The 26,381-nt window shown below is 44.2% G+C and overlaps 1 protein-coding gene across 1 annotated transcript in view; it reads left to right on the top strand.

Annotated features, from left to right (window-relative positions):
- The first annotated feature begins 7,335 nt into the window (after positions 1–7,335).
- Positions 7,336–26,381, top strand: part of LOC117266516 (forkhead box protein O6-like) — a 34,596-nt gene continuing 15,550 nt past the window's right edge. Inside the window, exon 1 of the mRNA XM_033641763.2 lies at positions 7,336–8,639. Coding sequence (XP_033497654.1) covers positions 8,151–8,639 — 489 coding nt within the window. The 5' untranslated portion in view covers positions 7,336–8,150. The remainder of the gene's footprint in view (positions 8,640–26,381) is intronic.

The raw sequence follows: 26,381 nt of genomic DNA, 5'->3' as shown, positions 1-26,381 counted from the left end.
CGCTCTTGGTAAATTTGTTATGTGAGTGGGAAAATGACTCTACGATTCCTAAGTGGTATATCATAGGCAACTAGACTTCCTTGAGTTTTGTGAAGATGTTTCACCTCTCGTGAACTGAAGCAAATCCCCCTTAAAGCTAAGCGAGTCCGGTTTTCTATAATAAGCACTTAGGATTAACATGAACTGGATGACTAAGAACCTTCACCAGCATGACTCTACAGTTACTACAGAATATTACAGCATATCATCAGTTTCCACCAAAGAATTGTCATAGTTTTGAGTTTTGACATGTTAAGCTTATCACTCTTTCACTACATAATACAGTTTGCAGATTTTGGGCTCGTTGCAGACAGGCCGCTATCCCAGCACCTGCTAATGTGTGCTCACATTTTGTCTCCAATAACTTAACCCTATGGGCCCGATCGACGCATAGTGCGTCCAAATTCACACCTGTTCTTCTCTATTGATTTTCTCCGCGACGGTGCGTCATAGGGAGAAGCCACGCATATCACGTGAAACAGCGAAATTGTAGCTTTCCGACAAGGCCAAGCACTTGTCGGTAGTCCAATGTTTTCATAGCGAAAAAAAATGATAAAGTTACACTAAAATCATGAATAACAGAGCTTTCATACAGCTCTGCACACACATTACTCTTGGATGGATTACTCGCGAATGCAGGCTCGCACAGAAATGCCACACATATCACATGAAAGCGCAGGAGCAGAGCTTTCCAATGATATCACACATCATTGTACTGTCATCCCATCATGCTATAAATACAGATTTATTGTCTACAAAATAAAAACCTGACAAATTTCTTCACAACCCATTATAGAGATCTTGTTATCAGTCACTTCATATAGTGAGAAATATTGTATCTTACCACGTCTTAGGCTTGCGTGTGTTTCTCCCTGTCTATCCACATTTGTAGTCGGCTTTCAAGATGCAGATATCTCCATATTGTCCAGTTGACACTCCATCAAACTTTGTATGACAAGACCAGCCACTTCACCTTTGCGCACCCGGACAACTGCAGCTTAATTATGCATGCTGACAGGGAGGTAGTCACCATATACATTGAGGGGGACATGTGTTCCCCCCCCAATGCTCAAAATGCCCCCCAATATATAACTGAAACTGAAAAACAACAACAAACTTTGTTTACTGCAAACAAAGTGGCAAATATTATCTTGGAGGACATCATTGCACTTGGTTGACTATTTTTCTATGATCTTAGATGTAAATATTGCATGTTTCTTTCAGATAAAACACATTTTTGACTTGTGAATGAATCGATGGAATTTCTTGCAATAATGAAAAAATACTGGCAATCATGTCCGCCTGGCACAAACCACATGTTTTGGACAGCTGTGAAGTGACAGAATGTCCCAGCATCATGGTTCTTATATTGCCAGATTCCAGAGAGTCTCCCCTCTTCATATATGGCAGAATATGTCTTCTTCCAACTTGCTATGGTGAGATGCATGTAAAAATGTAAGAATTTAGTTACACGGATTTGTTTTTTTCATTTATATAAAAATTAATATAAAATACAGGCACATAGAAGGACATGAAATCTGGTTAGCTCAGATTGTCCTGAAAAAAAAAACAAGATATAGCATGTGTATGTAGCCTTTATAATGATTGTGATATGAGCTTAAAAGTAAAGGCAGTAAAAATACTAGGGCCCATAGGGTTAAGATCCAGACGTTTAGCAGAATTATCCTCAGAGGTCTCCTCTTTCCAAAAAAAAAAATGGACAAGTTGATTTAAATTGGTAAAAACACTGAATAAAGCCGTTTCATGTTAAAAAACAGTGTTTTTCTGACACGGTTGGGCTCTTTGTGGAACAGCTACTTATTATGGTTGCCGTTGAGAAAGCGCTAGAACACGAATGGCCCTATTTTGAGACAGTATTTGGTTTGTCTGTTCTGGGCTACTGCAACATGGTGGACTCTGTGGATGAGGACCCGCTTGCTATGTAGTTATAAAGGCTCATTCTGAGAGGATAAAAATGTGACTGTAATTATTTTCAGATTATTATACACTAAAGAAAACTTGCTTATTATATTCCATTTCTGCCAATATATCCCCCTAAATTCTACACACTGGACCTTTAAACTGATTTTTAGTTAATTTATATTTTTATATTTGTGATATTAATAATAACTTTATTTGTAGAGCACCTTTTGAGCTGAAAGCACAAAGTACTTTCCAGTGTGCAGATAATACAAAACAAAAGGGATACTAATAAAATATAAGCATTTACATACGCCTACACTAACATATACACTTAAACACATACATACCTGTAAGCATGCATACATAAATACACGGCTGTAAATACATACACTCCCGTACACACAATAAGTCTGTCAACTGTCAGAAAAGGCCAATCTGTCAAAGTTTTCAGATGAGATTAAAAGACGTGAACAGAGTCAGTTGATCTGATGCTCAGTGGGAGGCTGTTCCGAAGCCGGGGAGCAAGAACTGAAACGGCTCGATCACACTTTGTCTTTAACCTGAACTAGAAGACCCAGACTAGCAGACCTGTGAACCATAGTGACTCTTCCCAGAGTATGGTGCATGTTGCATAAAGACCTAACATAAATTTTTTTAAAAATGTGATCTTATTTGTGTTCTTTATTTAAAGCTATTACTTTTTATATCTTATGTTGATTCTATAGCTTCTCATGAACACATTCATTTTTCCCCACTAGGGGTCTCTCTTGCTCTTCATGTAACTGCCTGTCCTGCCAGCTGAGCTACCTCCGATCATCTACAGGAGCTGTGGTTGCCATGGAAATAATTAGCTGTGAGATCTGCACATCTTTTCCCCCCACTCTAATTAGCTTTCTCAATTGCTTAATGATACATAGACCTGTGAAAGCTTTTCTTTCTCCCCTCAACAAAAGCATTGATTTTCCCTCTCTTCCCCTCTCATTTCTACTGTTAACCCATTAGTGCTTCTTTCATGGGAACTTGAGCTGGGACTATTACACGTGAAAGCACTACAGCTGCCTCAGGTTCTTCTCTCCTCGTGCTGAATTCCAAAATGGCTCATACACTCGTGTGTCAACATTATGGCCGATGTGCTGCAGAGACTGAAGTAACTAATGCACATCCTGTCAGTTATGATAATAATGTGGGCAATAAGACATGAGTGCTTCTAATAATACCCCCAACAGGAAGATGCATTTGCAGGGGCTGCGATGTAAAGTGGTCGCGTGCATGTCTGAAGGGAGAGCTGGAGGGCAGATGGCTGTCTGTACATGTTGACCTACCTGTATATCACAGCTGATGAGGACAAGCTCGCTGAGGTGGAAAGGTGAGATGACATTGCCTCCATATACATTTGATGCTCCTTGAAAACCATTTTTCATTTTGAGATGTTACCAAGGGATTTCGAAGGCAGAGCCGATCTGCGCTCAAATTGAATTTTAAAGTTTGGTACTTTGTACACAAAGTTGCCCGTCAATGAGAGACGCGTTATCTGATGGAGACAGTTTTATGTTCCAACAACCACAAGTAGACTACTGGCCCTTAGGACTAAAGCATGATGTTTCAGCTCTGAGTGAATTATGTATTAAAGAGGCAGATGCCTCCTTGCCCAAGGCTTTATATGTCCAGCATGGATACACTACAGTCTGCTGGCTTTCTTCCACTTAAACTTGTGTTTAGCACAGTGCTCTTTGGTGATGAGCTGGACTCCCACTGCACCTCCACTCCACATTGCTTGGAGAACAGAGGCAGAGTTAGGCTAATCAGTGTCTTGGCATCAGGCCTTCTCGGCTATTGTGGATGTAGCCAACCACTGACTTGCACAAGTGAGGGATTTAAGTCGTTGCTGGAGGCAATATGATATTCTGCATGGTTTATTTCAAGAAACTAAAAGGAGCGCAATACCATCTCCCAACACACACATGCAAAAATTCTGAGAACTGTATGAAAATGGTTTCATAAGGGGTTAAGGTTACAGTTTGTGATTGATCATCAAACTGATTGCTTTTCATTGTGGGATTGTTATTCTCAGTTATGATAAATCCGTGAGTTTAGGGTCATATGGGCATTGCTATTTACAGAATTCTTGAAAGCTTAACTGCTGTAGCAGAGCTGCAAGTACTTTCTTTTTTACAAATCAAATTTAAAATGATTTAAATCAGAGAAAAGCAGCAGATCCTCCCATTTAATAAACTGCAATCAGCTACTTTATATATAGATATTCAGATTTATATAGGGATAATATACCTAAATTATTAAAATCATTAATTCATAGATTCTTTGTGGAAAAAGGCAACACAGTACAATAGTATTGCCCTAGTTTGTTCTGTGTATCACACACACCTGCACCGTTATTTAGCTACTGTCCACTCACCTCCACTCTCTTGAAGCATCTTTGACATCACCGATTTATTAAAATACAATTACGCTCGCCGCTCTTTTGGGTACGAGAGCAGAGCACACTGATTTTCCTCATCAGGCCATTTGGTTGTTCTGGGTCTTTGGTTGTTAAATATAATTAATTGGCTAAGGCAGATAGTGTTAGTTAATCATTTTTTGTTAAACCTTTTGAAATGGGGAGAGATGCCATTACCTGCACATGCCTTTACTTTCCATTCCACACAACACAGTCTTAATTAAAACTCTTGGCACCAATTGTCTTTGCTGCCTCTGAACATAATGTTCATAGTTGGCAGCGGCGCACATGCCAAGATGCCACAGAAAGCTGGCTCTTGCTTGGGGCAGGAAGTCTTTAAGTCATCCTACTTTGGGCCAGTGCCATGAAGGGGTGAAATCCAGCTTCGTCTACTCAGGAATGCTCCCAATACTTGGATTTGAGCCCTCTCCTTCATGTGTCATTGGGAGCCCATATGCTTGTTAGAGAGTGTGGGTTCTGTGCTGAGAGGGGAGGAGAACCAGGGGAAGTGTTTTCCCAAACAGGCATCGATCTCCCAAGGGTGTTCTTGTGGCTTCTCCAGCTTCCTCTCGTCCTAATCCCACTGGGCAGAATGGGTTGCAGGGATAAATTGCACAACATCATGAGGGTTGCGAGTGACGTCTGGAGTGGCAGGGGCCAAGGCAACGAGGATGGGCCTTGCGGAAATGGGTGGGAAAAAAACGTGTCCCTTTCCTCATGTGAATGAGATTCCAGAGCACTTTTTCAGGGTGCAAATTGACAGGCACAAAGCTCTGCTTGTTGTTGATGTGGTGCTCTGCCTTGCTTGTGGCTGGCTGAGGTGATTACTGTTGTGCAGAACATGCTGTTCCAGGATCAGCCACTCAGAGCCTGAAGCCAGCCACGCTGCCTCTGGAATGTCTGGTATGGGGACAGCATAGCAGTCAGCCTGGAAGGGACCGAACATATATGTAGTTTTTAAAGTCGTGTTGCCCGGGCCTCCCTCCTCTCTGTCTGTCTGACTCCTCTCTGTGTCCTCTGAGTCTTGTTTTTCTGGAGATCCAGTCCTGCTGTGAGCCTCTCAATCTGGCCATTTGTCTTCGCAATTACATTTCTTTCACTGTATGTGTAATCAAGATCCATTGTGTGGTACTGTGTCACCAAAACTCTGGCACTCAGGAGAATTATTTGCAAACCAGTGTCACAAGTAGCACCTTAGATTTCCACTCCTGGCACAAATTTAACTGACCAAATGATGATTACAATATAATAAATAATTTCTCATGAATCAAATTTGTGAGTGCAATAAGGCCTGGGGACTTTTTTTTACGCAAACTATTAGCAACATGGCATTTTAACCATCTGATCCCACTGATGCTCAGCGTTAAGTCATTTCCATGACACACTATGACACATCCTCCCGCTTTAAAAGTGTGCTATTTTTGACACACATTTCTCAACATCAGTCACGCCTGAGCGCATACAGTGTGGCCGCGTTGAGCAACTTTTAAATACAGCTTCCCTCCAATGCGCACTTGGCACGACGAGGGCGGGCCCCCTCAGACAGTTTCAGGCACCTTGCTGCACAGGTGCTTGTTTTGATGGCGCTCGTGACCTGCGAATGTGTCACTCTAAAATATGAGGGGGGTTTATTTCAACTATGAGTAGAGTCCCCTCCCCATTTTGCTGTTGAATGTTTTGACAGCAGTCCATTCATACTAACATGCCCCCATAGGTCATAGTGATTATGCATGGGTGGCTAAAATGCTCGCATGGAGCAGCCTAACTTCCAAATATTATCAGAAATTGTAGTGTGCAGAGTGAGCATGTAGGACTGCCTGTGAAAGTCCATGAATAAGTAATACTGTCCCCACAGCAACCATCAACATAACAGGTGTGAATGTGCATAAAAATGCGAAGCAGACTGTTGCTGTTGAATAGCTTGTGAGCTCAGCAAATCTTTTGTATAAAGGGTGAAAGGTGAGGGGCAGTGTGGGGATGAAATAAAAAATAAAATGACATTTATGTGTGAAATAAACAGCCAATGGTTTTCGAGCACCTTTGACTGTGCGCCCGCCCTGCTGTCAGATTTTGGGAGGGGGTGGTGTTGGGACGGAGGGGCGGAATCCCCTTCATCCACCCCATCCAGCACACACACGCACACATACACATACACACACGGCTCTGACCACTGCTGCCAGAGCAGCGTGTCTTTGGCGTCGACGTGCAAGTGTTTTTCTGCCTCCTCACTTTGGTTGGAGTGCGGAGCGGAGATGATCTTTCAATCTGGCCTTTGAAAAGCCCCATTTCACCTCACTCCTCCCCGGATTAAAATCTAGGGTTACCTAATCTCTTTTAATCTGGACTAAATCTGTCTAATCGGCATAGAAAATTACACTGGCTGAGGTATAGCTCGCAAATAATCAGCAGAGGTGAAACCTTTTGCGCGCCGTGAGTTCAGCCTGGAGGGCATTTGGACGCTGCGCACGTTGCACGGGACAATTTGTTACGCACAAAGGCAGATCAGACACTGTATTTTTTAAAAGACAAACCTTGTCGAGATTATGAGGGAATTTCCCCTTGTGTAATTTCCACATTGTCCTGTTTTATCACCGCTGGACGTGGTGGCTGGCACACAAAGCGCCGGGTGACGCGCCGCCATAAAGATTATTATGCAGAGTTTTGATTAAGAATTTGGGGTTTGCTCCCTCCGTTCATATCAGGGATGGTGGAGACTAGAGAGAGAGGGCGGGAAACAGAGAGGAGGGAGAAGAGAGAGAGAGAGAGTTCGGGATTTCGCTGTAATCATGTTAGGAGAGTATTGATTTCGTGAGCGCACTCCAATTGGCAGCATCTCCACTACAGCGCCGGCGCGTCATCCTCGGTTCACATCGACGGAACGAGTTGTAAGCAAATGAGAACATGTGTGGGATCTGAGAGAGTGAGAAAAGGCAAGGGGGGATAGAGGGGAGCAAGAGGAGGTGTGATAAAAGACTATTTTATCAGCCTGACAAGTGGATACGAAATTTTGATCGCTGGACTATTTTTTTTCTTCTTTATGTTTTCCAGACTGGGGAATTTATCGATTCGTCACATGCGCACGCCTCTTCATTATAATTGCAGACAGTTGGGTGCTGTTCAGGCTGAATGGACTTGAATGTGCCGCTGCCAGCTTAATCCGTGCAGACTGGAAGATTTAATAATTCACGGTAATCACGCATTATCGCCTCAGTGGATGCTCTCAACACAGCTCTGGTGATTTTTTTTCCTCCCCTTCTTTCCCCCCATTCTTCCTGTTGTCTTCTGGAGGATTTATCGACGACTGCTTTGCAAATATGCTCCTTATCTGAAATATCATCTGTTGCTGCAACTGGATTGAAAAGCCCCCATGTCTGGCTCTGACACGCGTTTGAGCTTCACCGCTCTGAGGTGATGTGGACTGTTGAATAAGAAGCGTTTTTTAATCACGGCTTGATATTTTCACTCCAGGTAAAATGGACGAAGAATTATTATTACTTTTATTACTTCTCTTGTCTCTACACGCGAGGCTGTGATTCTGCTTGTGTTCATCATGATCCTTTTACTCTGCTGAATTGCCTCTTATTGATTCGGACTGTAAGCTTAATAGCAGTATTACAAGGCGAATTTCAACGTGAAGTGAGACTGAAGACAGTTGGATACGCGGATCGTGGAGGTATTTCCCTCCCCTTGCTCTCCCGTTTGATTTATTCCATTTCTCCCAACTGAAGGGTAAATGTTGATGATGGAGGACGACGAATTAGACGCTCATCAGGTTGATTCGGATTTCGAGCCGCAGAGCCGGCCTCGCTCGTGCACCTGGCCGCTGCCATGCCCGGAGGATTTCCCCGGTGGGCACGAGGTCAGCGGGGGTCTTCCACTGGCCAACATCAAGGTGGAACCGGAGGACGTCCCGGCTTGCATAGCGGGGCTCGTGGGCGGAACGCCGGGAGAGCTGAAGCATCCAGCCGGCGCCCCGGCACCCACAGGCGCGACGCACCCATGCCTGGCTGGCGCGGCGCTCGATGTGACCGGACCGCTGCGCAAAGCCAAATCCTCGCGGCGGAACGCGTGGGGGAACCAGTCCTACGCGGATCTCATTACCCGCGCCATCGAGAGCACCCCAGAAAAGAGACTCACGCTGTCACAGATATACGACTGGATGGTCCGTTATGTGCCCTATTTCAAGGATAAGGGCGACAGTAATAGCTCAGCTGGCTGGAAGGTAAGGAGTGAAACACACGACGGGGGTTTTGACGTGTTAATCACAGAGTGTCTAGAGATAGTATCATTCCTATTCACTAAGCCATTATGGTTTTTTCACCTCTCGTGCCATACACATGTCACCGTGGGATTCCGTGTCGGTTACGCATGAATGGTGCCATGCGTTATCTTGTCTTAGTTCATTACTGCCGTCAGTCAGTCTAATAGATCATTGATGGTAGGATGTAATAGACTGGAGTGTAGTCACTTGCTGTGTGTGTGTAACTGGGCTTCGCTCATGATGGGCAACAGCGTCCGTAGTAGTGCATGAAATCCCTTCACCAGGAGCAGGACCACAATGGTTAATGATTTATCTCCAGATTTGCTGCGAATAAATGAGGCAGTTAAAGAGAATAAACTCCTCAAATGCATTTTCATGCAGCACACATTTATCAGTTTAAAAAGCACACCAACAGAGGGACACTTGTAGTGGGAGATCCCAGGGTCAGCTGTCCACAATGTAAATATTCAGATGGGTGCTCACAACTGACCACAGTCCACCACCACCGCTGCCCGTCTGGCTGAGAGCCTGGAGTAACCTCCTGGACCTCTGCCCATGTTATCAGCCTCTGCTCCCAGCCTAATCATGCTCCTATTCATTATGGCCATCTGAGGACAGGGAGAAGGGGCAGGGGAGATCAGCAGAGCTTGTCCTCATGGTGCACCTTTGCTGAGATGAAACCTTGAGACTGGATGTTAAGTTTGCTTCTGAAAATACTGTGGCAATGTGTGAGAAGTTAGAGGCAGGTAGCTCCTTGCGGATGCGTCGTCTCTCATCGGAATCTTGCTCAAGGCTGGTTTTTACTGAGGCAAGATCACTGAACAGGACCTCACATTGGCTCGCCCCACCTGTTTCCTTACATAAACCCAAGATTGAATAGACCGTTAATGCTGATTGTTAAATTTATCCCATTAAATACTTAGAGGAAGAATTCTTCAGTTGGCAGGCACATGATTTTTACCCGCCCAAAACTATCTAGGCGTGTCATTTATATCATCAAATATAATCAAAGACCAAAATAGTGGCACATGTCCAACGACATGCATTCACATTTTTGCCTTTCTGAGAAACCAGTCTGTTGTCAAAACTTGTTGTGTTGCATAACGCAGACTCTGTCACCTCTTGGAGTTCAGCCGTAATCACAAGCACCTGACTTGACACCTTAAGCCTGTCCCATTAAAGTGAACTCTGCTAAGGTGTGTCTCCAGGTAGACTTCGCAGTTGCACCATGAGCCTTCAACCACAGGGCCTCTTTATCTTTAGTGCCAAAGTCCTAGTCTGCTATTTATGAAACTGCAAATTAGGAGGGGGTTGACAGTGGCAGTCTGAGGTCCCGGGCTATTTCAGGCCACCGGCGAGACATGGGGCCCACTCCAGGTAATGACGGGGCATTAGGTAAGTCGTTTAAAGCAGGCAGCCATAATGTCAGTAACAGGGCTGACCTGGTTTCAGTCAGAGGCAGAGTAGTAATGTAAACATACACTTAGGAGTCACATGTACAAACAGGAGCCAGCATATGGAAATTTTCACTCAGCAGCTTTTGTGTATGTACAGTACAAGCCTAATTTCTGATGCAACCGTCTACCTTGGCTATTGCAATAACTGTGTTCAACTTTTAAGTGAACTTGGCTCGTCAAATGAGAATCCCATTTAAATTTGCAGGCTTTTGAATACAAAATGAAGCACTGTGGAATATTTTTTGTTGTTGTTGGGAATGTGACAGAAATTTACATGCAAATTATTTCATTAAGATAGTTACGGAATTAAAAAAAAAAGGGTGCGGACACATAAAACGTTTTCTGTTTCACGAGAGCTTAATAGCAAAGACCAAGCTTGACAAGGTTAATATGAAGTCACATGTTCAGTTTCAACCCCTGAACCCAGCAGCCAAAAAACACGCTACCTCCCCTCTTCACTTGCGCACAGCACAGGTGCACTCTCATACATGTAATTTTACAATCATATCAGGCAATTATATTTGACAGCAGCATTTGCGAGTTGGGAAACATTACTTGTATCATCCACTACATTTTCATCTCAATCAACAATATCACGCACGAGCAAAGCACTGGATGCAAAACAGTCTGCTGTTCTGTTGTTGTTGTGGCAGGGAAAGAGAAAAAAAAGATAAAAGAATTGTTGGTAAGCTGCTGATGAAATAAAATGAAATTAAGTGGTATAGCTTGGCAGTTTGCGTAGGAGGCAGGCGGGCGGGGGGTTGGGTTGGGGTTGATGGCTTGATGATGGGTGCTAGACAGCCAATACACCTAGACAGTGCCATTAAGCTCCTATAAATACCTAATGGCTTCTGACTTCTAGGAAGGCTGCAGTATTCTGAGGTCATGCCTTCCTAATCACGTCCTTACTGGAGGGAAGTTACATAGAATTGTGTACTTGTGAACCTGATTACACTTTCCACAGTCACTCCTGAGGTGTAGATTAATGGTGACTTCACTGGCCTCTATTTTCCAATGTTCTGTAACCGTAACCCAATTGCCAAGATGAATGGTGGCGTTGTACAGTTCTGCAAACCAGGGATATGTTACATTTTTAAATTATCATGAAGCAGATATGTTGAACTTTACATTTCAGCAGTGATGTTGTTAACAGGCAGAAAAACCACTTGGTTATGGTGAGGAAAAGATCGTTTTGGCTTAAGATACTCGCTTTTGGTGGCACAGTCGTGGCTGAAAATGCAGCTACGTGTTGCTAAATAACAATCAGGCCTGCAGTGTCACGCTACCCACGATCCCCTCCACCTCCTGATGATAAAGCCAATATGTATTTAGAACTACGTCACTTTAGAAATGTTGATATGATACGTATAAAACGTACAAAAGTAACACATCCGTGCTCTGCAGAAATGTACAGTGCCCACATTTTCCCCTGGCGACTTGGCCGGAAACTAAGCCGATCCAACATTGGAATTTGCTGGATGCTGAACTGAAGTTAGCGATTGTCTCTGAAGCCATGTATTTATCGTTGTGTTTTATGTCTCTCTGGCTAATTATATCTAAATATATCCACGGGTGCATGTGGACGCATACTGCATTTGTGCGTGGGAGAAGCACATGTCAATTGCAACAAAGCGTCAGGGTTGGCAGTGTTGTGTGTGTATGTGTGCGTGTCTTTGTGGGGGCTAGTGCAGGGGGAGGGGCTGTCTACTTCTATAGGCATGTGTGTTTGGGCCCGCTGATTGGTCTGACAGCGTGTCAGTGCAGAGAATGCTGTGTAGTCTTGCTTTTGACTTCATAATGCCTCTAATGGTGGGGTTTAAATGCATCTTGGTGTGGGGATTGCCCTGTAGGCGCCCTGAAGTTGATTAACTTCAAGGGGGTTGCGTACTGCCAATGTAATGCTGGGAGGGTCTGGTTTATTGTATGTATAACCGTGTGTAGTTATAGGATACACAAGTCCACATTATGTAAATGCTTTTAGTGTATGGATCAGCTTTAAATAAAAATGAGTGATGCATGCCTCCAAGATATCACAGTATGCTTTGGGTAATTGCAACCACAGTGCATCTGTGAAGAATTTGTCGCTTTCTTCCTGCTTTAATGTACAACACATAGCTTTCCCTGTATGTGTTTACAGGGTTTTTTCCGGCGCTCGGGGCATGTCAGATGCCAGGGGATTGCGCAGCAGGTCGGCAAGGGTGCCAGGCAGTCACTCAGACACTTTAATCCAAAGCGACTAGACTGTTATTTATAAAGTGTCTTTAGGTAGCGGGTCTGTGCTGGGCCAGCAGGGCAAGAGGTCATGTGGCTTCCTTTAATGAAAGAAATCAGACAGACCAGAAATGATAGAGCTAAAAAAAAATCGAGAGAAATGTGACAGCGACTGCAGGGCAGAGAAGGGAAAGACGAAGTGCATGTGAGGAAATGAAGAGAAGAGAAAGAAAGATGTCTCTCTGGGTATATGTATAGTCTTATCTTCTGTAAAGGCACATAACCCCTGTCTCCACAGGCAGTAGTATTTATAACAGTGCTGGATCATATCACTTTATCTAATTGATTTATAGGTAAAGAGACAGACAGACTCTCGTAATCCTGTCACTATGCACAGGCTCCAGCAGCTGCAGTAGAGAAACACTTGTCAAATATGAGGGATATGAATGTCAAATGTGCAGCAGAGAGCGTGTTTGACGAAAGCTTAGCATGAAGTGGAGAGACTTGAAACTTTCTAAGTGTGTGGTGTTGCCTGCGTGTGTGTGTGTGTGTGTGTGTGTGTATGTGTAGGAATGCATGCTAGTGTCGCTTGTTGATGGTTGGGGAGTCTGGAGAGACTGGAAACTATCCTAGACTTCAGCTGATTCATATTTTATCCTCCGTCTTGGCTCAGGGGAGCAGAGTAATTTGAGAGTGTGACAGACAGACAGACACACACACGCACACACACATAAATGCACACACACACTTACACACTCAGAAAATGAGAGCATATGATGCATGCTGGACAGATTTATGGTGTAGGATTATGAGCACCTTACATCTCCCCTTGGCCAGCCAGGTTGGGTTCAGGCAGTATATTCGGGTTGAGCTGGGTTTCTGAAGCCAAGAAGCCCGTTCTCACTGCCTTTTCCCCCTGCAGCCGTCAGGCAGCCGTGGCAGTTCATTTCTCACTGAAAATGATTAATGTACATGCAAATTACCAAAGCATGGGCATGCATTCAAATACGGGAGACAGCAATCAGGAGACGGTAATATGAAAAACAATATAATTTTGCCTTTGATATTACTTCGCTCTCTCCTATCACTCCATCTAGCAGACACCCATGTTATCTCCTCTGTTATCTCTCCGCCTTTCTCTCTCCATCCATCTATTAGACATCCTATACATTTTTTCTCTGCTCGTGGTTTTCAGCACAAGGGCCAATTGAGGTGAGGAGTCTTTCTCAAGGGAGCTTTGGCGTCAGTCTCCTGCCAGTGATCGAGACCGCCTTAAGCAGCGTGCCTCCTCTCATCTAAGAGAAATCTCCTATCTCACATTATCTCAAGAGATAATAGGATAACAATGCTGGATTTTCCCCAGCTCGACTCCTCTCAGCTACTGGGTCTCTTGGAGCAGAATACAAGGGGATGAGACCATCAAGTTCCCAATTCGACAGGGTTGAACTAATTTGGATGTTCTTCTCAGCTGAACTGAACTTCAGCTGTTGAAGCATTTCTTACCAAGCCTATTACCCATGGCGCTGCAATTTTTATTTTTTATTTTTTAGAGCCGTTTGGTGACATTTCTCAGAATATTTAATACCCCTTTCAGTTCATTTAGTTTTCCTAAACCGGAATAGCACAGTGAAGCAAAGAGAAATTGTCATTCTTTTCCCATTGCACTATTTAGGGTGATGGTTTTCGACTATTCCCTCTGGCTCATGCACACATACACACGCACATTTGCACGAAACACACAACACACTTGTGCCTCCTCAAACCACCCATGGAGGAACACTCTGTTCTTGGGTGGGGTGAACCATTTTTTGGGGAGAGGAGGGGGCTGACTGAGAGCGGAAGCGACTTTCTGCGGTGCTGTTTTGCTGTCTGATTTGTTTTGAAACCTGTCTGACTCGCGGCGATTGGCTCATGTGGAAGGCGTGGCTCTGTTTGGTAAGCGCCCGCGGAGTTTTTGGCAAAACCGTTCACAGCTGCAGGGACAGAATGTGATGTGTGTTTCTCTCTGAGGCTGTGTAAGTTTGGTGTCATGGAGATTTGATTTGGGGGGGGGCAGCCTTTAGTGTTACACACCAGTGCTGGGTGATTAGAACACATCTCCTTTTATTTCCAGGGAACGGGTTATGCAACTGGGGAGGGGACAGTAAGGTCTTCTTCTGTTGAGGGAACTATATGCAACCTGTTGGCATCTGCAAACCACAGACATGTTAGATTTGTATGCTTCATAAGTATCATATCTAGTGATTAAGATGACATGTATATGAGCCGAGTTTCTCATCAGGAGAAGGTTGGATGGTGGATGACACAATGTTTTTTAACGACAGGTTGGGGCATTTTCAGCCATGCTTGGAGCGACCAAAGGGGTGCTTTTAAAAATGAAAGGTCGGTACATTACCAGACGTATTTGTGACGACAAAAGTGGGTATTTTTTAAACGAGAGTTAGGGATATTTGCCGTTGTGTTAGTAGCGTCAAAAGTGGGTATTTTTTTAACGAGAGGTTGGGACATTTACAGCTGTGTTTGTAGTGACCAAACTCGGTATTTTTTATTGACAGTTCAGGACATTTCAGCCGTGTACTCATCAGAAGTGACAAAAGTGGGTATTTTTTAATGACAGGTTCGGACATTTCCAGCTGTGTTTGTAGCATCAAAAGTGGGTATTTTCTTGATGAGAGTTTGGGACATTTCCAGCCATATTTGTGGTGACAAAAGAAGGTAGTTTTTTACCAACAGGTTGGGACATTTCTAGTGGTATTTGTGGTGACAAAAGCAGGTGTTTTTTAACAGCAGGACAGGACATTTCCAGCTGTGTTTGTAGCTACCAAATCGGGTATTTTTTAACGAGAGTTCAGGACATTTTAGCTGTGTACGAGCAACCAAATCAGGTATTTTTTAATGAGAGGTCGGGACATTTCTAGCTATATTTGTGGAGACAAAAGCAGGTAGTTTTTAACAACAGTTTGGGACATTTCCAGCTGTGTTTGTAGCGACCAAACCGGGTATTTTTTAACGAGAGTTCAGGACATTGTAGCTGTGCACGAGCAACCAAACTGGATATTTTTTAACGAGAGTTTGGGACATTCCTAGCTCTATTTGTGGTGACAAAAGAGGGTAGTTTTTCTTACCAACAGGTTGGGACATTTCTAGTGGTATTTGTGGTGACAAAAGCAGGTGTTTTTTAACAGCAGGACAGGACATTTCCAGCTGTGTTTGTAGCTACCAAATCGGGTATTTTTTAACGAGAGTTCAGGACATTTTCGTTGTGTACGAGCAACCAAATCAGGTATTTTTTAATGAGAGGTCGGGACATTTCTAGCTATATTTGTGGAGACAAAAGCAGGTAATTTTTAACAACAGTTTGAAACATTTCCAACAGTGTTTGTAGCGACCAAACCGGGTACTTTTTTAACAAGAGTTCAGGACATTTTAGCTGTGTACGAGCAACCAAACCAGGTATTTTTCAATGCGGGGTTGGGACATTTCCAGGGAAGACTGTGGCGACCAAAGAGGGTATTTGAAGCCCAAAACATAACGTTTTGCTAACGTTATCCAAGTGTTTTTTGTGCCTAGACCTAACCCCACATTTAGTACAGTGATGTCACAACATAAAATTAAAAGTTGAAACACAGAGAAATGTTAAGTTCCAACATATCTGCTACATATGAAACATATATGAAACGTATTTGTGATTTGCAGAAATGTACAATATCAGCATTTATTTTTGTGATTGGGTTGCTGTATGTTTGGACTCACAGGGAGCTTTAGGCAGCCAGAATGAGAGGGTGTTCCTGCTCAATTTCTCTCCATCCACATCCGATTGACACTAGTACCCAAGTGACTTCTTCTCCTACTAATAAAATCTCTATTAATTGCTTATATTATGCTAGTTTAGGGAGAGGGTTCACATATCCTTGTCAGCTAAGTAACATTACTCCCAGAATACACTTCTTAGAATTAAACATTTTTCATTCATGACCATGAATTCTTCCCAAAATGACTAATAGGCAATAAATGACTCATCATCTAATAACTGGCTCGCCTTTCACAAATGAAATACCTCAGTATGCTGTTTCTCAATGTAATGCAGTTAAGAAAATACCCATTGTTATTACACATGCTTGATCAGTAGAGCACACTGAATGGACAAGAGTCACTCACTGAAAACGGTGCATCTGCTGTGTAAGATATTTGGCATTTTTCAAATTCAGTCAAGTGTTTTGTTGAAGTCGCTTATTCTAATACATAGAAAAGTCTGTCAGTTTCAATCTGATGGCAGCATATGAAGTTATTTTGTCCCAGAGAAATGTTATTTGTATTGCAAATGTTGTAAATGGCTTCGGATATTCACTTCGGCGTGCGAATAAAATGTGTTAGCCCTTGTGGTGCTTGAAATTTCAGTCTCTGTGTGTAGCAGCATGCTTGTTGCTCATCTGTGTCAATGTGCATAATGTGTGATTGTCATTGTGTGTGTCTGTGTGTGTGTGTGTGTGTGTGTGTGGATTATGAGTGCATTTCTCTCCCCTTTTCCCTGCATCAGTGTATATGAGTGTGTGTCTGTGTGTGTGTGCATGTGGGTGTGTTGGGGGGGGTTGATGGGCTCAGTGGGAGCCCGGGTCCCGGGGGAACAGCTCTCGTTAATAATTCAGACGAGGCTCATTATCAAGGCAGCGCAGATTTCTCCCTGATTCCACCTTAATTGCAGGCAGGCTGCTCCACTCAGGCAGGCGGTAGTCACGCTGGGTTGACTCTCTCTGTCTTTTTCTCTACCACTACAGGGCCTGCTCTGCTCCACTCTGTTCTGCTCCGTCTCCAGTACTCACCCCTATCACAGCAAGACGGCCTCGGGCTAGCCTACTCAATATTAGCGTTCACCTTAATAGCTGTAATGTACTATGTACATGCTATTTCTTTGTACTTAAAGATGTGCCTCATATATTTCTGATTAGAAGCAGACCATGCACTGTTTGGGCATCGCTATGGAATGTTTGGTTTTGTGGGCCAACAAAGACCTGCTCAACGATGTGGTTGGTTGTAGAGCTGAAAGAATAATGGACCATATCAGCTGATCAACACAGAACGAATTGGCAGCTATTTTGATAATCAATGAATCATGTCTGTAATTTATCAGAGTTAAATCCCAAATGTTTGTTGTGTGAAGTTTTGCTGCTTGAACGGAATATTTTTGCATTTTTTTTCTGACATTTTGTAGACAAGGGGTATTCAACTTGCTCCGCCTGGGGGTCCGTTTTTTGCAAAATGATTGGAGACCACGAGCCAGTTAATAAACAAACATTAGTAATATTTATCAGTATATATAATAAATGAATTGCCTGTTTGATTGATTGGATGAAATAATGGATATAGCTTCCCTAGAGTCACCCATTGGCCCAGGACTGCTGTTTTGAAGCCTCGAAATTTGGCATTTCAGCTGTTGCCATCTTGATTTTTTGGAGCCAGAAGTGACCATATTTGGATGAGAGCGCAGGGATGTGGAGGAGTGAGGAGTGGATCTGACTCATAGACTGTAGTGACGCCTTGCAGACGGCCTGTCACTGCAGCAGCCCTGTCCTTAAATGTGCTTATCTTTAAAATGTAATGGGGTGAGTTGTATAAAGATTCACCCCACGTACAGTTGTCATGAATGTCATGAAACCTGTTTTTTTTTACCAGGCTGTCAACATGTTTATTTATGCTATAAAGTTGGGCTATTTTACATGAGTGTCTGTGGGGATTAACAGGCTTCTGGAGCCAGCCTCAAGTGGCCGTTAGAGGAACTGCAGTTTTTGACACTTCATTATTGGCTTCATTTTTCAGCTCTGGAGGTTGCTGCTTGTTTTCAGCTTGTCCACACTCCTCTTTGCCAGATCCAGTCGCAACCACCCTGCACAAGTCAGGTGTATGCAGGGGTGTTTCTGGGATTTGAGGACAATCGGGGCTTAGCTTGGACCTCTGTCAGGGGGTCCAGGGATCCATCCTGGGCACTGTTTTTTTTTTAACATAAACAAGCTCCATTTGATGTCTTGTATGGACTCTGGCACCTTATTTACATTCAAAATACAAAAATAATCCTCATTATGAATCAGTCGTGGCCCAGATTTGACCCATAGACCATAACTTGAGTTAAAATGACGTTTATTGATCAGGTAAACAATCACTAGTTGCAGCCCATATGATTTACGTTTCATTATGACTGAAGCATCATTGTGTGCTTGCAGATCCGTCTAAAACATAAGCTATATAATGCCTTACGATGATGCACACGACACAAAGCCTAATGTGTTTTGCTGTGGTTATACGCTTTGTGAAATATTATAATAGCAAGTTTATCCTTGAAATAGCCTATAGCATATTATCATACTGATGACACTATAGGACGTGTGTTGCCATGATTGATACCGGGCTACAATAATACTCCTCTTCATGCCCATCTATAGGCTTATGTAATGTATCTTGTCTTCATAATTTACACTGACTGATGGGCTCCCATTCAGTCCATTCACCGAAGCCCCGCTGAGAGAGCAACATAATGGGCCTGATCTTGTCATACATGTATATGAATATTTCAAATCAAGCCATTGTAACTAGATGGGGCTTTAGATAAACAACACAGATGCTTCTTCGTCTTTGCTCTCGCTATATGATGAAGTGCGCTCCGAGCTGTATTTCTCTCCCGGCCACAAAACTCGCTTCCCACAAATCATGGTGCCCATATTTCCTAATTCAATTTTTCTCTTCGTCGGATATCTCTTCCTGTATGCAAGGGATTGATGGCCGTGTGCATGTGTGCAAATGTGTGTGTTTACGTGCACGTATATTGCCGTGCCTGTCCCTGAGAAAGAGATGATGTATACCGAGCTAAACGGTGTATTTCACAACGCTCCATCTCCGGACCCTTCCTGGCAGCCACGTGACGGGTCCCTCGCTCCTGTCTGCCTGTCCATCAAGCCCCTGTCATGAGCCAAAGGATTGCAGGAGGGGAAAGGAGAGCGTATGAGGGCCGTCGATCAGTTTACCTGAGCTCGGCGGTCCCGGCAAGTGATGGAGGGAGCCGGCTCACAAAGGGAAATGTAGTTAACGTTGACTGATCGGAGCAGGTGGATAGAAAAAATAGGAGGGCAGCGGAGAGGAGGAGTAGCAAGAGTTATGTTCAGGAAAGATGCTTGTTATGCTAATGGCTGGTAGATATGCTGCGGCTGGGGCGTGCGCCCACGGCTGATGGATGGAGCTGTGGAGGTCACCTCGGGTAGCGGCTGGTCAGGAACTGGCGCAGCAACCCCGCTGAGCTGTAATGTCTGCTCACCTGAGCTGAAAAGAGGAACTGACCTTGGGAAGAAATCGCTTTACATGTGTGGCTCTGCCTGGGCGTGTACATTTGTATGTGTAAAAACAAGCCATGTGTGAGCAAATCTGCGTGGGAGCCAGCATATGTGTGGGGAGGTTACAGGATTGGGGCGAGGTTGTTGGGTTATGAGGTGACTGTGAGACCAGCTGGGATTGAGGGGGAAGGGGGGGGTGTTTTTGTGTGTTTGAGGGGAGGTATGGTCAGACGCGGGGAGGGGGGGATTGAAATTCTTCCCTCCCCAATTGGATTTGTATGTCACTGGCTTGAATCTGGGTCAGGACACTGGGTCCGGTGTTTAGTATGCTGGCCGTGTGAGGTCTGAACTCCGAGTCTGCTCATAGCCCTGAATGAACCCAGCACGTCTGCCTCGCTCTGTCTCCTCTCCCCCTTTCTCTCTTTCTCTTGGACCTTTTTTTTTTCATCTCCATCTCTTCCTCCTCTTTCTCCTTCGTTTTTTCTCTCTCTCTCTCTCTGTGCCGAGAGCCTTTTTCTATCCCCTCCTCTGTCTCTCTGCCTTTTTTCTTTCCGTACCCCAGGCTTTTTTTTCATACCCTTCTTTCTCGTGCTCTCTTTTTCACTGTCAGTCACTCACGGCCTTCTCTTCTCTCCTCACTTGTTCTATTTCACACTCTCAGTCCTCCCCACAAAGTAGCCTTTTTATCACTCATTTCCCTCTTCCCTCGCTCATTTCTCCTGCTCCTTTCATGTGCTTTTGAAATCCCCTTTTCATCTTTAGCTCTCTCTTTCTCTCTCTCTCTTGCCTGCTCTCTCCTACACACACACACGCACACACACAAACACACACACTGGCTCATTCAGTCATTCCTTTATTATCCCAAAACTAAAGTGATAAATGGCTCTCTTTCTTCTCTGTAAATGTCACTCGGGGAATTGTCTCTGCTCATTGATTGACTGGAGTAGAAGGATGGCCACACATGCACGTGTGCCAGTCGCGCACACACGTGCACAAAAGGGAAAGACAGAAGAAGAAGAGAGCGACGGGGAAATGATCTATCATTAGAAGTACAGCTTGGCTGGGACTGCAGCCGTCAGGGTTAACATCTGGCCCTCACAGGTCCAGCTTTCTCTCAGAGGCTGATGCATCATTTGAAGAACTGGTGCGGTTGGTTTATAATGAAGCATCAATTCTCAACAGGACTTGGCATTCACGGGAGTGCCGGGAAGCGGGAGCTCGACAAGGGATCAATCACAGTTAAACAATCTGAGCAGGCAGGCCGGGCCAGTCTTTCCATTCTTTTCATTCTAAAGTGATGTGACGCAGAATGCATAAGCGTTATTCCCAGTCTGATCATTTGTCTTTTGCATATCCTTAAGTGTCAGAAAAGTGGCGGCCGAGGAAATAGGCATCAGAGCCGTTGCTCAGACTAGACGGTGTGCCACATGTGTGTGTAAGTAAGTAGGGGTTAATAATGCTCAGTCATTTTCTTAATGTCTCATTCACCCTGCCTCAGGGGCTCGAGCCTGATAAAGGTCAAGACTACTGGTGGTTGCACGTCGTCTTCCCTTATTTCATTCTCTTCACTGCACAGCAGGGAGGAGGGAACCATGAAGAAAGAAAAGTCCGCAGCCAGCGACGATCCACGTCTCTTCATTCTCAGAACCAGGATAAAGAGATTTAATAGGGAGACAGAAGGGAGACGGGGGCAGCCGGCTCAGTCAATGAAGAGAGGATGAAAATATTAAATTGATAGAGAGGCAGAGATAGAAAGACAAGGAGAGGGAAGTGAGGAAAATGGAGAGGGAGAGGAAAATGAGAGCTGGAATAGTAGGGAGTAGATTATAGGGCATCCAAGCAGGACTGGAAGCCAGACTTGGCTGCACTTCAGCTACACTCTGCACTTTTCAGCTCAAGTGTGCGTCCATTAGTGCACTCCCATTGCACTCAGAAAGCCATGCACTCTGAGATGCAACACACACGCACATGCATGCACACATGCACACACAAACAAATTTCTCATATGCCGTTCATACATGCAGAGCCCCATATACGCACAGTACAGTAAGCTTACAGTGTCCTCACACACATTTACCCAAAAAGCTACGCTGACCTAGTCCTGCTGCGCCTCTCTCTCTCCCTCTCGCTTTCTCTCTCTCGCGCACACACACACACACATTCATGATCCCTTCACTAGCCACCAGATTGCTTCCCGTCAAAATAAATAATTAAATGTGTGCAATAACAGCTTCCGAAAAAAGATCCCTCAATTAGTGCAAAATGGGTAAATGGCATGGGGGTAGGAGCTGCAGGGGGGGGTGGTATTTCGGGAACACACACACACACACACACACATGCATACATATACACATACACATACACACACACACACACACAATCTATTACATAAGGCATGACCCAAGAAGGTTTTTACGCAGTTGTGCAAGGGTAATTTCCCCCCTCCCCTTTAGCAATCAGCTTAGCGAAGTCTTTTCTCAAATCCTTACAAGTGATCCATGCCCAAAGACCGGCCGGGGAGAGATCTAGATGAGCGCCAAGAAGGTGCAAGAAGGGCAGCTGAGGGGATGCTGCAAGGGTCAAGGCTGTGTGTGTGTTTGCGGGGCTGTCTTTGTACATTTCCACGGCTGCGCTATCTGGAATGGTGATTAGGAAAAAGGTTGCAATTCATGCAAGGGATTTTGTGTGTGTGAGAGAGATAGAGATACAGGGCTAGACGCTGGTGTTCCTCTTGAAAAAGGTGTGTGTGAGCGTCAGGGTAGTGGCAGAGGATGCGTAGTAAAGGGCACAGGTTGCGATGTAACCTGGCAATGATGAGAGAGTGGAAACTGTAGGGGAGTTATGTGTTTATTGACAGGGATTGGCGTAGTGGGGAGCTTTACAGCCTGTTTGACCGTGAAGATCAGTAATTACATTGGAATTGCCAAATCCCCTCATGGAAATAAAAGCATAATTTAAGACTTTAATGGGGCTGCAAGTAGCGATTATTTTCTTTATATCCTAATCTATGGATTATTCTAATTGATAGATTAATTGTTTAATGCATAAAATGAAGAGAATAGGGACAAAAGCATAATGCAGGCATCAGAAGACCTAGGGGTCATCTTCTCCATTTCCCATTTGCCACTTTTCAAACCATCTCCAAGAAACGGAGGCTTCAGCAGTTTCAGGGTTTGCCTCGTAGCTACCGTGCTGTCCTCTGTTGCACCTGGCCGGTCACGTGTTCCTTTTGCAAATGCTCACATGCCAGTTTCATTTCTGACTCCATTGCCACGCCAAAAATCTTTTAGCACAATGGCATCTGGCCAGATTGTACTGTTTTCATCAGCAGGGCTATAATACTAAAGTAGGCTCACAGCAGGTGCCAAAAGCAAGCTCGCAAATGTTTTACTGGGACAAATATATTACAGAATAGGCCTAATCTGTGTGTGATAAATGCTACGACAGTACAGCAAACAGATGGATCCCTGAACCTGGAAACCTACTGAGTAAGCAAACTAGGGCAGAATTAGCACTTGTGCTAACACAGCTAGCTTTGTCAAAGCTGTGCTGTTTTTTAAATGTCAGGCATGTTTATGCTAGTATTCAGCAGCACAGGTCACAGACCTGGAGGGACAGAAGGAGATCAGAGCGATCACTCTGACTAAAGAGAGAGGGAGTCGGTGAGGGGAGTGATAGAGGGAGGCTGACGGTGGAGTGGTGCACGAATGACTGTGGACATGAAGCATACTGACACAGAGTGTCAGATAAATGGATGGATTGATGGGTAAACGTACAAATGAATAAGCTGGTGGTTGAAGGAGTGAAGAGCTGGCACGAACAACATGCAGGGGATGAAGTGCCGAGACGGAGTGTGTAAGTGACGGTAAAAGAAGTGAAAAGAGCTCGTGTCTCACATGTGTAGAACAGTTGTTTCACCTTGCTGCGGTTAAGAGTAGGTCAACTTGCAATGATGCTTAGTGCAAGGAGAGGAGCGGCTGTGCGATGCAGAGTGAGTGAAAATGGGAGCAATGGGCTGAAATGGAAAGATGTAAGCGGAGAAGGGAAGTAGGATGGATAAATCTGGAGCTGGGGAAATGAAAAGCTGCAACGCACCGTGCTTAAGTGAGGGCACGGCTTGAGAGATATGGGGAGGGACAGAAAGGGTCAATCAGAGATGCAGGGTGAGAGGGGGTAAGATGGATGGAGGGAGGGAGAGTGACAGAGGGGAGAAAATGACAGAGGAGGGGGTCTTTGCGGTGGGGCGATTGCGTGACTGAGAGGAAAGTGCACTGCTGTGTGTGTAATGCTCTCAAGACGGATATTAAGACGCGCTGCCCGACTCACACAGTCACTGCCCCTCTCTCCCCTTTTCTCCTTTACTCTCCTCCATTCTGCTCCCTCTCTTGCTCCCTCCGCGTCCACTAATGATCCTCGCGTCCTGCCACACTGCCAGGCTGAGTGATGCCCACTGACAGTCGCACTCAGGCGGAAACGCTGCAACCCCCCCACCCCCTTCCAGGAGTGCTGTGACACACACACACACACACACATAATATGCAGAGGTGTAGCACTTTCTCACATACATGTATCAGCTCATGCAAAGCTGCTGACAGATGTGTGTGTGTGTCTGTGTGTGTGTGTGTGTGAGTATATGACCATTGCCCTCGCTGCAAGCCCCGTCGTGGTGCTCACAGTCACGCACTTACTGTAAATATGCCTCCATCCAGCTGCATCTGTCTTCAGGAATTTTCATGTGATGGATAGACGTGGGCCATCGAGGTAATCACAGGGTACAGCTAGCTCGATAATGATGCTCCCCAGTCTGCCTTTTGGCCTGTGAGCTTGATGACAAACGAATGTGTGAGAGCGAACATGGTGAAAATGAGAAAACAATACACAACAGATAATAGATTTGGAAGTCAAGAATTGCTCACGAGAGATGCGAAATGGTTTGCATATTGCTAAGCCACACAGACTTTCTCATTTTGTCTCTGCAGGTACGGCGTCAAAGTTGCAGATTAGTCATTTGACATACTGCATATGAAATCCACTTTATTTTGCAATTTAGATGACAGAATTAGACAAAGGGTGATAAATGCACTGGAGTATCCTGTTGACAGCAAAGTGAAATCTTGAACTCAACCTCTTAAAGTACAGTGAGCATTGCCAATGCAGTCCCTTCTGAAAGGTTAATTCCCCTCTCAGTACCTCCGCTGGTTTCCCTCCATCATACCTAGAATGTTGGCAGTCGAGACAGGGAACAGGGGGGAGAGAAGGGGAGAGAAAGCCGCCTGTGGTGCTGCTCATTTTTAAGTTACTGTCTGTGGCTGGGGCCCAAATACATGAGCGCATGCTATCGAGGCAGCATTTGTAGGTAAAAAATAGAAGTCTTTAGTAGTAGGACTCGCTCCCTCTTTTTTTTAGATGGCCTATATATGGTAAGCTTTCCTTTATACATCACCTTTGGCTGATCTTGAGGGAAGAATACAATGGTTCCTCAGGCAGAGAAGGAAATTCCAACACCTCGCAGCATAAACTAAGACGATGTATAAAACGTCTCCTTAATGTTGTAACTTTAATGTTAACTCTTCTTAAATACATTTACTTGAAAAAGTAAAATGTAAGCAAATGATGAGCAATGTTGGCAACTAACTGCCATGGAAATTGCACTCAGGCAAATACAATTAACAATTAGAATAATGCAAAAAAAGAAAGAAGACATTTTCAGTTAATTATATAGGTTTGTCAGATATAGCATCCTAACCTAGCTAATAGCCTAATAGCTGCTGTGATCACCATACAGTAAGCCTTGCAGTAGGTTAAAGTCTTTCTCAAGACACCATTTAAGTATGTAGAAGTAATGATACTAAAACTAATATTTTCGTTAACATGATTTTTTTCTCACATAAGAGTAAAAAAAAACTTTGTAAAATTGAGGGAAGCAGATTTACTCTCTGTTATTGAGAATTTTGCTTGCGTTTGGTTTTGCTTTCCGCTTTCCCCAGTGCGGCTTGGACATTTTGCCAGTGAAAGGGCAGTAAGCACCAAAATGGCTAGCGTTAGCATTAGTAGAAACATCGGAGAGATTCAGCCGTCCATGTTTGAGCTGCAGTCAGACCCAGACTGAGATAAGGACTCTGTTGTGCACCAAAATTGTCAACTAACAGACATATCAGAATGGTAAATGTTGTTAGCATTGTTTATTTATCTTGTTTGTTAGCTTGTTAGCTTCTAGAATGGGTTGGCTGACACTGCATTAGCGTTTATGAAACATACAGTAATATCTTCTTAGGTGGGGTTTAGTAGTGGAAAGAAGCTCCAGGGGCCATTTCCATCCAAATCTGCACACTCTTAGCCTACATGCTTGCTGTCAAAATGTTTATGAAACTATTGCTAACTCTCATTCTTTGACAAGTCCACTCTGCACTGGAGGTTTCAGGTTTCATTGTAAAAGAGACATTTGTAAAACTGTTGATAGGACACCTTGAACTGTTAACAAGGTCAATTATGACTCTTTCTATTTTGATTTTTTGATCTACAGAGGGTTGATATTTGTAAAACTTTCCTTGAGCTGAGAAAAACTAAGTCTATGAGACGAGCAGGAACTCTCCGGCAGTCAGCGGGAGAAACACAGTTGGACATTTTCAGTGGGCCTCATACCACTGAACTAAACCTGGAAGCCAGAAACTGTTTTTGGTGTATGTGCCAGGTGAGCATTTCCACTGGACTGAATAGGC

Source organism: Epinephelus lanceolatus, chromosome 10 (genome assembly GCF_041903045.1).
Source record: "Epinephelus lanceolatus isolate andai-2023 chromosome 10, ASM4190304v1, whole genome shotgun sequence".
NCBI lineage: Eukaryota > Metazoa > Chordata > Actinopteri > Perciformes > Serranidae > Epinephelus > Epinephelus lanceolatus.
The sequence above is the reverse complement of the archived record's forward strand: the minus strand, read 5'-3'. Positions and strand labels throughout refer to the sequence as shown.